General features: G+C 34.9%; 1 protein-coding gene across 7 annotated transcripts in view; it reads right to left on the bottom strand.

The window, feature by feature from the left end:
• Window positions 1-3,088: 3,088 nt before the first annotated feature.
• dati (zinc finger protein datilografo) overlaps window positions 3,089-15,263 on the bottom strand; it is a 169,018-nt gene continuing 156,843 nt past the window's right edge. For all 7 annotated transcript variants that reach the window (XM_072299807.1, XM_072299806.1, XM_072299809.1 and 4 more), the window contains 2 exons: window positions 15,019-15,259; window positions 3,089-14,253 (listed from right to left, as the gene is read on the bottom strand). In XM_072299807.1, the coding sequence (XP_072155908.1) occupies window positions 13,785-14,253; window positions 15,019-15,259 (710 nt within the window). In that variant the 3' untranslated portion in view covers window positions 3,089-13,784. The remainder of the gene's footprint in view (window positions 14,254-15,018; window positions 15,260-15,263) is intronic.

The raw sequence follows: 15,263 nt of genomic DNA, 5'->3' as shown, positions 1-15,263 counted from the left end.
GGAGAAAAATGATGAGTAAATGAAAAAATGGAACCAATTGATGGGATATGTCGCATGCCATTCTGACACAAAATATGGCGTCTATCGAATCACCTTAACTAAATAAAATAACCAAATTTTCAACTCTCAAACTATCAACTATCAACTATCAAATTTCAAACTATCAAAATTTCCAACAATGACAAAAATGATTGTAATATACCTATAATGTAATGAAATATACACGCTCTAATCATTTAATTTGTATTACCTTTATGTTATGTACCTACATGTTATACTATTTTTATAATAAATTTTGCCAACATGCTTTTCAATTCAGTCTACAACATTTCATTCCGACGTGGCAATAATGATTTATAATGCCCCTAATCCATTAAAATGAATTACAATAGTAATGCCGCATTATAATGTCGTATTATACATCGCAACGATTCATGTCCTACTGATTATTGATTATTGTAAGATGAATTCTGTTTTCTCTGATTGTATGTTTCATACGTGCGAAGCAAGTACGGGTCACTAGAAACGTGGTTCGTACGGGTGGCTGATGAAATTGATCTTCGAATACCTTTTGATGAGCTAGGGAAATGGAACCATCTGCATCTCATGGACAATAAATAGTTGCCGTAATTAAGGTCATCCCGTGATTAAGGTGCCGTGATTTAAGTCATAAATTCTTCATCTAATTCTTGATTCATCTCCAAAATGTCTGCTAAAGCTTTCATGCGCTTCTCCTTGTATGCATGAATGAGCAAATTGGGTATCGAACAAGCGGACACTTTTTGAAAATTCAGATGATTCTGGACAATATCGTACAGAAGTCCACGAGCTGCAGATAGAACCATTACCTCTAGCTCATCAAAAGTTATTCGAAGATCATTCAACAACCTCTTTGACAAGTTGCAAAAACTTTTCGTTAACAATAGTGTCACACGGTACTAGGAATATTTACTATTTAACGAACCTTATATTTCCCTGACTCAGTCCTAAATTATAGAAGTATGCGTTACTTTTCCAGCAATCCAAAAAAACAATTATACAAAAAACCAATACCTACACTTTCAGATATAAAAATGCAAATTTTTTGCAGCCTCGCTAAACGACTTATCAACCAGAGATTTTTTAGGAAGCGGACCTCCAAAGAGCTTTCAAAATTAAAAGTATACAACAAGTGATAATGCCATGTATTCGCCATATCAAAGCCCAATACACATTTATACACCGGCTACGTAAATCTGCTAAGTTACAAAACATGAATCGACAGTTGTCGGATTGTACATCAATGACAAAATGTGTCTAGGCCCTCATTCTTGACTACAACTACTGCCCCCAGAGCCGCTCTCCGACGCCAATGCGTTGGAGCTTCCTGCTTGTTTTTTTTTTCTATGGGAAAAATAATTTTGACATTTAAGTGCAAAATTTTCAAAGAACGATTTTGATGAATTCCTTGTCATTTGAAACAAATGCGATTACCATTCGTCTTTCAACAAAATGAAATGCGATAGGATATCTCTAACATCAGAAGTCTAAATAAAAGTATATGCTTTCCTAGGTGCAATGACAAAACTACAGGTATATCAAAATGAAGTCTGTGTCGCGGCCCCAGCCAGAGAGAGAACTCGGAGGACCAGGCCAATCTACCGAAGGGATTGTGGGCGCTCTCAGAGTCGCGATGACGTCATAAGACAGTCGGTGCGGGTTTCATCAGCGAGCGCCCGGGAGAAAAGAGAGAGAGAATGGGAGTATCTGGTGTACTCAAACGTGCAAGAGAGAGAAGAGAGCATCCACATTTGGCGTGCTCAACAAGAGAGAGAAAGAAAAGGGAGCATCCACATTTGGCGTGCTCAAAAAGAGAGAGAAAGAAAAGGGAGCATCCACATTTGGCGTGCTCAAAAGGAGAGAGAAAGAAAAGGGAGCATCCACATTTGGCGTGCTCAAAAAGAGAGAGAACGAGAGGAGAGCATCCACATTTGGCGTGCTCTAGAGTGAGAGAGAGCAAGAGGAGAGCATCCACATTTGGCGTGCTCTAGTGAGTCAGAGAGAGAGAGAGATGAACATCCACAATTGGCGTGTTCGAGGGAGAGAGAGTGAGAGAGATGAGCATCCAATCAGGCGTGCTCGAGGGGGAGAGAGAGAGAGAGATGAGCATCCAATCAGGCGTGCTCGAGAGAGAGAGAGAGTGTAGCAAAACTGCAGGGAGACAGTAAGTACTAGCGTGAAGTCTATGAGACAGAGCGTGGCAGAGTGCCGTGTAGTCCAAGGGACTGAGAGTGGCAGAGTGGCGATGACCAACTGATGTGGCCGAGTATATATAAGAGTGGTTGCATAACCGCTGAGATGATGGAAAATTCCGTTACATAACGCACTTATGTAACGAAGGTGGCCGACACGTGGAGGCGCACGTGCCGAGAATCGATGGAAAGTTCCGTTGCATAACCGCTTATGCAACTTTCGTGGACCGCACGTGGCCCAGCACGTGCCGCATGCGCCGTCCTTGACGCGGTGCGAGAAAAAATCATACAAGAAAAAATGCTATGAAAACGATACGAAATATCAGGGTTTTTCACACCCAAAAGAACTAACTGCTAGTTCACAGAACGAAAAAGGGGCCTCGCCCCGACAGTCTGGTAAATATTTTTTGTGATGATTATATGTTGTTTTGCCCTTTTTCTGCTAAACTGTGGGCTATGTACGTTTAGTTGCGCTTTATTTTTGAGAAAATGTATCGGACATGCCATGTACACCAGATATTCCAGACACAACAACTAACAAAAATGTATTTTCTCTTATTTATAAATCTACTAAGTTTTTAATGTGGGCACCAAGAGCCATTGCCAGGCACTTTTCAGTCTCTACTTGTTGCAAATATTTTTTATGTATGCGCCTTTAAATTGTATGTATTCCATTATGCTCTGTGAATGAAGAGTCAAGATATGCTATCTGAATGCTTCTCTGGATTAGTGGAACTGGCTGACCACTATTCTTTTGGTATGATTCAAGTGTGCAGTACCTATACTTAAAGCACTAACAGCTTCCCTGTTACTTTTGAGACGAGTGTTTTAAAGGATAATAAATGAAAAAGCTGTGATTTAATTTTCCTTCATTTTGATTTGTTTATTCATTCAATACACCAATAAGTATAACTACACAACATGATAAAAAAGAGGAGGGGGAGAAAAATTTATTTTAGTTTTGTAATTCAACTAAAATAATTCGAAAAGAGATAGAGAGGTGCCCGCATTTCGGACAAGATAACATCGAAAATCTTAAACTAAAAATGTAAGTAACAATACAAGAATAAAAATTTGGGATTCACGAACGTTCAGTACCAGTGTGTGTATACAATTTTTCTTACTTCTCTAAATTCATTAGAAAATCGTTAATTTGTGAAAGAATTTGACTTTTTTGTCACGCATAAAACATGGAAAATTATTGGAGCCTCAAACATCATGAAATTTTGACTAAATTTTGATCCAAATCGGAACAAAGATGTCCAAGGGAAATTTGTACAAAAATTCAATTTTATTTTGTAAAAAAAAATTCCCAAATTCATAAAAAAAAAATAAAAAAAAAAATAAAATAGCAAGGTACATATTGTTGAGGAAGAACAAAAAAGGAGAATGAAACGAAACATGAAGAAAAAAAAGTATTAAGTAGGTAGTGGGAACAAAATATTGTGGACAGAACTCATGGAGAACAGAAACAATCAATTGTCTAAATCAGCAAACACTTGAAAACCTCAGTGCAGTAAAAGGAAACAACCGAGTTAGGGAAAAACAAAAAATTAATAAGAACAGGCAAAAAATCTTAAAGAAATAAAAGAACAAGAACAGGAAAATGAAACATATATCCACTGAAAAACAAAGAGAGGAAAATTGTGAATGGTAGGTACTATTGATTATCTCTTAAACATTAAGTATGCTGCAAACTATTGTATTACTATTACAAATAAATGGAAAAAGTAAGTCTGTAAAATTAAAAATAATTAAATTAAATTGAGATTGAAAAACAACCAGAAAAATTAAAGAGAGAGTGTAGTGTAATTTCAATTGGAAATAGTTGCAACCAATTGAGTGGGTCAATTTGATCATGAGATGATATATTGAATCGGTTTCCTCATTTTGAAAATGAAAGCGGCTAATTTTGAGAAGCGAGCCAGCCTAGATTATTAGCCAGCTAGTGATAGAATTTGTCAGCTTAGATAATTTATCTGCATTTAAGTACCATAGTTAAGTAAGTACTTAAAACACAAAGAAAATTTAAACGACCTTCTCATTATTTAGCAAAAAATGCTGCCAAGTTACCGAAAAACGGCTCCCCAACCATGCTTGCAAATGAAGATGGAGTTGGTACGTATGTTTTTGAAAACAATGTTTTCACAGAAGAAACACGTTTCTACACTTTACTACTTCCAAATTGGTACCTAATTAAACTTAGTTACTATGAGTAAATTAATGGGAAGTGCATTTTTGAACCTCACACGACTGACACAAGTGCTAACGCCTTACGAGTCAGATCGCCTATTTCCAATTGAAGGACTGTTTAAACCTATTGCAGTAATATTATGATGCATTACCATCAAGCTGAAATTTAAAATGTAATAAAGATAAGTGAATTAAATGTAATTAGTCAGTAATATATGTAAGAAATTAATATAAAATGAAACAATAGTAATGAATACAAATGTTGGAAAACGAGAGAAAAAAAAGTGTTGCATTACGAATACGCTGTAACCGTAAGTTATTGGCTATTTCTGAATTAAAATAACTTGAACTGAAACAAAGGATATCCTGAAAGTTCCTCTTATAACTGTCTATCCAATCATGAGATTCGCTTTTTTGGGACAGCTGAGAGTCTGAATGTTACGATATACTATATGTACTCTCTATTTTTATGTATATTTGGTACTTCTTCAGAGGGAGTCGAAACTGAAAAAAAATTCTGCAGAAAATGAAAGCTCTTGATAAGTATTCAAAATAAATCCAAACAATGATTTAGTAACTTATGTGAGCAATGCACACACACAAGATGTGAATGGAATGAAACTAAGGAAACTTTCAAATACACTGGGACGAATTTCGAAGTTGCGAGAAGGAACGTAAATTTTAAACTTTCAGCTTATCATTCAGAAAAAAAAGGAATACACGTAGGCATATCAGTCGCAGGAAAAAACTTGCGAAAATTATCCTTATCAGCCTGGACAAATTATTTCACCACGGAAAGATAGGATTAGTTGCATACTTTTACCGAAGAAAGCTTTCGTCAGAGCAGAATCTCCGAAAATCTCAAACTAGATCTTTGCTTTCTGCTTTCAATCATATTCATGCCTTCAGTCTCGAATTTGCGATGCATCCTTATAAAAATGGATAAAAAGAGAGCACAGCCACATTAGCTTTGCCATAATAACGAATCTCTACACTGAATGAAATTTAAAAGATAAGACAAACAGTTTTAGGAGGAACTTGGCAGGAATAAGAGGGAGAACGGTAGGCAACGATGAAGAAAAAGTAAAATTACACGACAACGAATACAGATGAAAACATAACCGAACATAAATGTTATTGATTACACTGACAAATGTAATTCAGATCTGTAATAAACACTATTGCAAAAGCAGAAATTAACGGAGAGGGTATTAAAACTAGCGAACTGAAAAATTGAAACATTGAAAATCCAGTTGTAAGTTACTATGGTAAATGACCTATTCTTAAATGTAAATACTTCACTGTTTTTGGAGGGACAGGAAATCGCGGAGAATGAATTTGTAAGGAGGAAAAGCCAAAATGTGAGCGGTACGACCCCAGAGGGTGCTTTGACAAAAATTATCTGTACGACCAAGCTTTGGGGTAAATTATCAACTCAAGCATAAGTCGATGGATGTAAAAGTTCATTGCACATTGAAAGAAAATGAGAGCTCTTTTCCAGGCGCAGCCTTAACCGATGTAGACTGCAAATTTTGCATGTCTCTATAGTTTTCGCTTGAGTGCATAAAAAAAATGAGAAAACCCCTAATAGCAGTCCCAAAAAAAGGCAATCTAACTGAAAATTGCATATTTCTTCAGGACAAATGCATGTTTTAAGGTCTTGTTTAAGGAGGGAAAAAGAGTGATTCATGAAGTATGCTTAAGGAGATGGAAACTTATAAGCTGAGTGTACCCTCAGCATTAGTCCTTTATAAGATAACTATATAGATGTTCAGAGGACTACATATTACAGTGAATGATGTAACAGGAAACACTGAATAAGAGAGAAGTAAGTCAAAGCACCCTAGCTAAGGGCAGTTTTAGTCAACATTTAGCTTAAAAGTCCTGAATAGCCCGAATTAAAACTTCAAACCTGTCGAAAACAGCAAGAACAATCAAAAGCATTTTAAGACATCAAAAAGAAGTAAACCATCTGATCATCGGAACATTTCTCACCATGACGATTGTAACATTAAGGGAATGTAAATTGATGTCTCTAATGAATGGAATATGGTCCATCACCAAGCTCTTGGATTTGTGTAACCAAATCGTTGCGCCTGTTAACTTTGCTTTCAATGTTGTTCTCACTGTTTTCTTCAGTTTTTCAGGGATACGATGTTTTTACCAAAATTTCCGTGATTTTACAAGGTTCCCGAAAAAATTACTTGGCGTAGGGGAGAAAATCTGAGGAAGCAAAAATCTGCGAGGGTTAAGAGGCATTAAAGAAAAACTGAGTGAAATATGATTACTATTGATAAAGGTTAGACAGCAAAGGAGTTCAATGCAGCCACAGTCAAAAACAAAACTGCAACGAAAACCTGACAGAAAAACATATTAATGAGAAACTATTTAAACTACTATACTGATAATTAACAAAAAACATGAGAAGAAAAAAAAAACTGAGACAAGTTTATGAATTACTGGATGCGTATTCATTGATGAAGACCTTTGATAGAAGTATCAAAAGGGGAACGATGAAATTATACCTATCACCAGGTCTCTACTGACCTACTCTGAATGTTACCAACGGAAACGAAAATGGGGCTCATTATCGAATGAAAACCAGTGGAATTTACGGTACACGACAGCGTCAGGCAAATCGTGTATTTGAGCTATTGATGCAGCAGAGTAATAATGGTACATGACTGTAAACAGCAAATCATGTTTGTGGCTATTACAGCAAGTAATATGTATGCGGTGCATGACCAAGAGAGGTCATGCAGTGGGCTATTGTTGAGATGAACTATTGTGTATGTGGTACACAGCTGCGTCTGGCAAGCTGTGTATTGGGCTATTGCGGCACTATTGAATGCATGTGGTACACAATCGCAGCAGAGGGCGATTGTGTATTGGGCTATTGCAGCAGTATAATACATAGTGTGGTATGGTATACCAAAGGTACCATATGGTATACCATAGTTATCATATGATACTGATGTGGTATCACTCAATATGGTGCCATATGGTATACCAAAGTTGAGTATGGTACATAAGCACGTCGGGCGACTTATGTATTGGGCTATTGTCACAGAGCTATTGAATGCATGTGGTACACGCTCATATTGTATGAGGCGTGTATTGGGCTATTGTAGAGCTGTAAAACTCACAGAGCACATGATTACGTCAAGCAAATCATATATTGGGCTATTGATGCTTTGATTCGGTTGAGTGAGGATGGTGCAAGGATTTCTAGGAAATCCATGCATTGGGCTATTGATACATTTAGAAAACTTATTGTTAAGTGAATATGTGGGACATATACATGCAGGGTTTATCCATGAAGTGGATTTGTGGGAGCATTTCAGAGAACGCCTGTAGAATTATGATACAGAAAAGCAAAATAATTTAAGCATTATGGTAAAGATACAAACAAGAGGCCAGGAATGAAAATAATTGGTCGATAAAAGTTATTCAACTTGTTTCCCTTTTTATTTTTATACGGTAGAATTTCACCTTGTTAGCAGAGTAAAAACGAAGCTTCAAATTGTCCATGAATGAATTAGAAAAACAGGAAGTTGAAGTACTTATTTCTTCTCCATTAACTTATGAACAGATGGCAAATTTTCTTTTTTCTTCTCTTTGATAAGATTGTTTATATAATTAAGAGCATAAATTGAACACAGAGACTTTGGCTAGAGCTTTTTCAAGGTACTAAGCAAATTATTGCAAAATTTACGTGCGAATCCCATTTTTCATTCATCTCAAATTAATGTTTTGAAAAATAATTGAAAGTAAAATGGACACAACAAAAATAAAAAATAAGTCTTTTAGGTTCCTAACTTTCAATTTTTTTTAATACCAAAACTGAAATATTCTAGTGAAGAAGAGAGAAAGAAAAAGAATAATAGATTCGGAGGATCTGAACTTTAAAACTTTTGAATACACAAATAATTTTTTAGTGAACTGAAAAATGTGCGCACTTGTTTACTTGATTTTGAGGTATTCTTGATTCAATACAAAAATTAATATTGATAAATTGCATGGACTCTAGCGGTAGCTTTTAAAAATGTAAGACCTAATGATCACCTTAAAAAACATAAATTGCACAGTGTGATTTAACAAAATAATTAAGATTTGCTTCATTTTTCTCATCATCTCTCTGGGCATTCTTCCAAGACATTAAGAGCAAATGTGATTATTAACATATATTTTCCAAAAAAATTTTAAAAAAACATTTCTTCAACTCACGTGGTGGTACATAGATAGAGAGCATTGCTAAATTGATTCTCTGGTGACGGTTTGTTCTTCCTCTCCACTTATCATAACTTACACGCAGATAATTTTTTTTAACAAAAAAATTTGCTTTGCGGTAAAGTGCTTTCGTTGAAAAAAAAAGTTGCAAATTATAGATAATTAACGCCCATCTATTGTGAAACTGAATCAAGGGGTGTTATATTCAATATAACGCCTCTATATTTTTTAAATAAGTATGAGAGACATTAAGAGAAACTTTTGAGGATGCTTTAAAATGTTTTCAAGAAAGTCGCACAAACTATATTGCAAGTACGAAAAATGGATTATAAAAGAAATAGGCTTGGAGGAAGTGCAAAATTTCAAAGGTCCCGCTTTGATTTGTTAACTTACTATGCTTAGAAGCAATGCCCAGAGTAATAATAACAAAAATATAAATTTATTTTCATTCCATAACGTCAGCTTGCTTTGGTTCTATGTACAATAAATTAGGTATGACTGTGAAACGGAGCAGATTTAATAAAAATAATACAAATCATAAATTTTATCTACAAAAATAAAAGAACATTTTGATGAAGAGCTTCGAAACACGTAAACAGTTGTGGCTCAAGGGGTAGGAATAAAAGTCTCCAACGAAAGTCTCCAAAACCAAAAAGACTGTTTTAAACTAAGATAAATTTGAAAAAGTGAGCAAAAGATGTTCCAAATCAACAGTGATTACATTAATTTATAAGTTGTACTTTTTTGGCATGGGTATCTTTAGGAAACCCACTTTGAAATAGTCTAAAATCTAGTCTGTCCAATTTCTAAAACCTAAGGGTTTTTCAGGGCCTTTTGAGATGCAGAAAAACAAAGAAATCCGTTCAAGAGGATTGGTGACTTAATATGCGGTGTAAATTATTTCAGATTTGGAGACACTAGTCGAAGAGGGTAAGTGAAGTATTGATATTTATACTGATATTTGATTATGGAAAATTTCAGCATTTGCGGAGTTAGAGAAAAACAATGATGATGAATTTTAAAAAAAGGGAGTTTGGAAATTTAAATAAGGATAAAAAAAAGAACCAATGAAAAAAAGAACGAAATGAAAAGCAGGAAAAATACACCAGTGTGAGAAAAGAGAAAATTGAAGTGCGAGAATGTGACTGCAGCTACCCTGACAGTATTTACAAATAATTTAACTGAGCTGTTAACTTTTTCACTTTTCATGAGGTACTGACGCGATGATTTAGAGAAAAAATAACAGATAATAAAGAGCCTACCGATACTGATAACGCTGCTCTTCAATTTACACAAAAGCCTATTCTTAGTATGATTGAGCGAAATGAATTTATTTGTACCAATGTAAAATTTCACGGGAGCCATAGAGTATAGTATTAATTATGTTTATTACAAGAAAATAAATCTTGAAGCAAACTAGGGACAAAAAAGTGTTGTTTATTCTTTGAATTGGTAAAAAAATAAGGGATAATTTGGGGGCCATACGACTGAGAAAAATATTTTTTTTTTTTTTCGACAGAAACAAAATAATAAATAAAAGAAGTATTGAACTTTTTCATTTTTTTTTTAGTTTGAAAAAAAAAAATATTGAGATTTTCAATCATATTGCAATAAACGAAATCTAAACTAAAATTTTAAATTTAATTTTATTGAACAGAGGAAACGGGCACTTAAAAATGATTTTTGAAAATGATGAAAATTTAGCTTTGAGCGTAAAATCGAGGGTTGATCAACGATGTAAACAAGCGGATTGGTACTTTACAGAACACCTACTCCATTATAAGAGGTTTTGAAATTATACGAGAAAAAAGGAATGAAAAAGACAGAAAAAAATAAATATGTGCAAGTTGTATCAATTCGTTAGGGTACCCAGAAACCAAGAAAACTGTGACTTTGATGTTTCTTGTTATGTCAACCTCCCACATCGTATAGCTTCATCTAGGAGCTGCAGTGGGACAACGTAATATGCCTTTAATAAATGTAAAATTCAGTGACATGTTAGTCCAAGTATAGCATATTTTAAGGATGATGAGTAGTAGTAGAGTAAATTTATTTTATGGAGAAATTCAAATAGCATTCCTGAAGAAGAGCCTGTTGAATAAAGTGTAATTTGTTGGCAATTTTTCCACCTCTCAGAACGATTGATATTTTTTTTTTATTACTATTTATTCTCATTTAAGGCTTCAGGCATTGAGGGTTGACACTAATGACTATTCCAAGGGCACGATAGAACTTTGGTTTTTTTATGTATCCCCTGAATTGATTTAGAAATCATTTTTTCCCTTATTGCGTAATAGTTTCTGAACTAGATTGACTGACATAGATTTTAAGCGCTCCCCCTAATTTAAATTTTGATTTTTGAAGATTTTAAATATTGGTCGTGAATTGGATTGAAAATAAAAACAAACCAAGGTAATTGATCTAAAGTAAAACAAAAAATAACGTGCAAATTTAAAACCAAACTCGAAAAAAAATTGTTTTTTTTTTTTTTTTGGGGGGGGGGGGGAAGAAAATAAAAATGAGATTATTAGAGAACGTAATCAGGAATTAAATTACGAGCCAGAAGTAAGTTTTCAAAATTGATAGGATAAAAAGCCAAAGGACATTGACTAGGCACATCGTCTCATAATGGCAAACAAAACAAATTTGATATTCAGGTTAATCCTACCGTTTTGCGAAAGGGGGAGGAAACACACAAAGAAAGAAAAATAAATTTCTAACCCAAATTACACACAATATTTTGAAAATGAAGTTGGACTTTTGAGTGCAATGTTATGAATATTCAGAACTTATTTTTACATGATTATACGTTATGAAAGAAATAAAATTAATTAAATAAGTTTAAAAATAAATATCACAGCCAAAAACAAAAATAAAATAATTACGGATGACTAATCAAGAATCCCGAATGATTTAGACTTAATTTTGCGGAAGCAATGTTTCTTACAATAAAAAAGTTCTGTATGCTTAATAATGTTTGGGTGTGGGTAATGCTTCAACAAACGGATTTTAAACCAGAGAATGCGGTTAAAATTTACCAGGGACTGTGCATATCTTCTTAAATGTTTAGCACTACAATAATAATCTTAAGACAAAGATTAGACAAACAGCTAGAAGAGACAGATGTCTAAAGTAAATAATTGAGAAAAGCTGACTTCCACTAGGTACTTCAGTACACGTAGTGTTTCTTAACCTGCAAAATTCGGAAGAAGCTTACAGTGTGCTATGATGGCTGTAAAAATATTTTCCCTCGCCTGTAAATTTTTTTAGAAAAGAGAAACTTAAATGTCCATTGACGTTTTTTCCGCATCCAAAAGTTTAAAAAACGTTTATCAAATTAATTCAAATTTTACGCCTTTCATGCTTTGAACTAAAATTTTTACTAGGAAAACAAGAAAAGTTGGTTGACTTGAAATGGATTTGGGGAGAGTACAAAATTCGCAAAAGACAATATCAACGATAATATTTTTCATTAATTGACGAATATTGAAACTGCAAAATCATACTAATTAAATAATTGCAAGCCCCATTAAAATATAAAATAAGTAAAATAAAACAAGAATAATCATATCAGTCACAACAACCTCATTTTTGAGAAAAAGAAAAAGAGCAGAGGTGAAAAAAAGAAAAAAAAAATTAATAAGAAATAAAAATAACTAATAAATCAATAATTTATAAATAATAAAAAAGGGAGAGAATCCAATATAAACTTTTTTCATTTCCTTCATTTAAATTCACTAGCCACACATGAACAGTATAACAATAATATACAACTATTTTTCATATTCAATTTTCCTAGGTTAATATATTAAATGATATTACATACAATTTTTAATTTCAGTTTACACAAAATTTACAATTTACCTTATTTACATGAATGAACAGGTGCATGTCTGCAATTACTCCAAAGTTAGATGGAGGGAAGGAAAGGCAACAAAATAAACCTAGCAATTTGTTTTTCTCTTTCACTGATTTATCCTAGTACATGAAGGGAGGAATATTTTTTGTGAAAGACATTCAATAAAAAAAGGGGAGAAAATTCAACCAAGTCTTGTACACTTCAACAAACAAAATGTTTTCCGCAGAATTTTGGTTCAATTTTTTGCTATGCAGAGGGGAAAATATCCTACAAAAATTTTTCAATTTAATACAAATCTCTAAATTTCGAAATTCTTGAAGAAGTTCAAAGAGTTAAATTTTGTCATGATAAAAATCAAAGGGAAACACAAGCCAGTCAAACTGCGAAACTTTCTTTTCTCCGGAAACAGTATAAAAATATAAATTTGATTGTAACGGAACAAAAACACCCAAACAACCTACAAATCTTGAGTGCAACAACAAAATAAAAAGTGATTAGCGTAAGCACTGACTTGTGATTCAATTAGGACCCTGAAATTGTACAGGGAAATTATCGAAAAAGATCACTTCCATGAAGAAAACTTAAAACGTTACCCTGTTCTTAGTGAATGGCATAAGTAAATCGAGAGAGGATGATCTAAACAGTTTTGTAATGGGAGAATAAGCTTAACTGTTAGTGTTTCAAACAAAACTTCCAGGATCAGCTGTCTTACAGCTATGTGAGATTTCACATAAATGAGCCTGAATTGATAGCACTTCGCATCAAATGATACACAATAATCCTCAATCAATTAATTATTCAAAAATAATAATTTCAGATTAGAGAAGTGCCATAACCAAAATAAGCGAAAAATTGGAGATTCGTTTAATTATTTTTTTAAAAACTGAACAAGTTCTGCAATGCCAAATAAAATTAATGTGGAGGAGCTAAAAAAAAAAAATAAATAAAAAAATAAAAAAAAAATCAAAGTATTTACTCATGCCAAACACCTGACCAAAAAAGTAGGGGGAAAAAGAGAAATCGTAAAAATTGAAAACAAAGAGATATGTATTAAATCAAAAAGCAGGAGTCGATTCCAGGTGGAAAAATTCTGCCGTTGGAACGATGAAGAGACCGACACGAATCATTTTGAACAGTATTTGTACAAGAATGCAACTGATTTGCACGAAGGCTGTGTACAGGCAATACACACATATACAAAACGTGATCTGATTATATACAGGAAGGAACCGTTAAGGTAGGAACAAATCTTATCAAAAGTAGCTGAACTTTCATGGATGCTGCTGCGAGGAATTATTCGGGAGGAAACCAAGAGCGCGCGGGTCTCCGTGGAGGCGCAGAGCTTGCTGCAAACGCAGCGCCTCCGTCAGTTCGGGTGTCACTCGGTTCTGATGGTATGGATGTTGCCCGTTCATGAGGTTGGATTGAGCAATGCTGTTGTGGCCAGGGACGTGGTTGTTGCCGTTATCCCCGGAGGCGGTCGAAGTGGATGCAACAACAGCTTGGGTAACGGCCAACCGCAGAGCTTCCGCTTGCGACCGGAAGAACGCTTCTTGTAGGGACGGCGTCGATGACGACTGGTTCTGCTGGTGTAATACTGACTGATGATGATTACCTTGGTGGTGGTTCATCGATACATCAACAACCATCGACCGCACCGCCGCATCCATAGCTAGTTGAACAGCTGATGACATGCTTTGTAAACTATCCGATGATGCGTTAGGAACATTTCCATTATTGCTGCAAGAAATCCAAGAAAGGAAAGTGAGTCCTCCGTTAAGAATGAATACCGTGCTTGAGAAATGGAAATATTGCTAGAGAAGAGGTCAAGGATGGGCCACTAGATGAGATATGAATTTAAGCATTCGCAGGCTGATTGTTGGAATTGGCAAACAAAGCTATAGACAAAAAAGACGAAAGGTATATACAGGCATCTTATTGGTGAAAGCGGGTGGTTGAAATGGACAAAGGAGGTAGATAATAGACTAACCAATGGCAACTCATGCGAGAGACCTTTTAGCATCTAGTTAGTCCATCATTTACCCCCTTGGTCTGTAACAACCACACATTTCAACCAATAAAATCGCTCCTTACTCCTTATGTCTCCTTTATCTATAGCTTTGTCTATCAATGCCAATAATCAGCCCACTGGTTTCCTAATGCACAATGCTGTCCAATTGGAGGATAATCTTATTAAGCTCAATGGACTCTGGAGACTTAAACGCAAGGTTAAGAAAGTGGCAAACTTTTAAATAAGCCACTATCGTTGCGGATTTCGCTTGGGATACTCTTGAGCCTGAATTTGCACATCCGCGGTCAAGCTAAGCTCAATAATTGTTCGTAAATTCACAATGTTTCAGTAGGAAAGTTTAAATTGGGATTGACGCAAGTTGGTGATAGATAACAAGCAAAATTATGTGAGAAATGTTTACCCTGTTGACTAAGAAAATTCAAGGGAGAAATTGTCCAATATCCTAAACACAAATCACTAGAGACGATGATTACCTTTGATTAGATGCTTGTGAGTTATGTTGCATTGCGTTTGACTGCGACATTCGCATAGCTGCTGCGAGGTTTGCTGCCGCTACAACAGCTGCTGTTCGTGGAGAATCAGGTTGAGGTGAGGAGGTCTGTACAGCGGCTGCTGCTTGTTGTCGCCCGACCAACAAAGCTGCTGCCCTTTGTAGTTCATCTGCATTGTAGTGCTGAGTTTGAGGACTAAGGTAGTGGTGGCCGTTGCTTGCACCTGT

Source organism: Bemisia tabaci, chromosome 4, assembly GCF_918797505.1.
Source record: "Bemisia tabaci chromosome 4, PGI_BMITA_v3".
Taxonomy (NCBI): Eukaryota; Metazoa; Arthropoda; class Insecta; order Hemiptera; family Aleyrodidae; genus Bemisia; species Bemisia tabaci.
The sequence above is the reverse complement of the archived record's forward strand: the minus strand, read 5'-3'. Positions and strand labels throughout refer to the sequence as shown.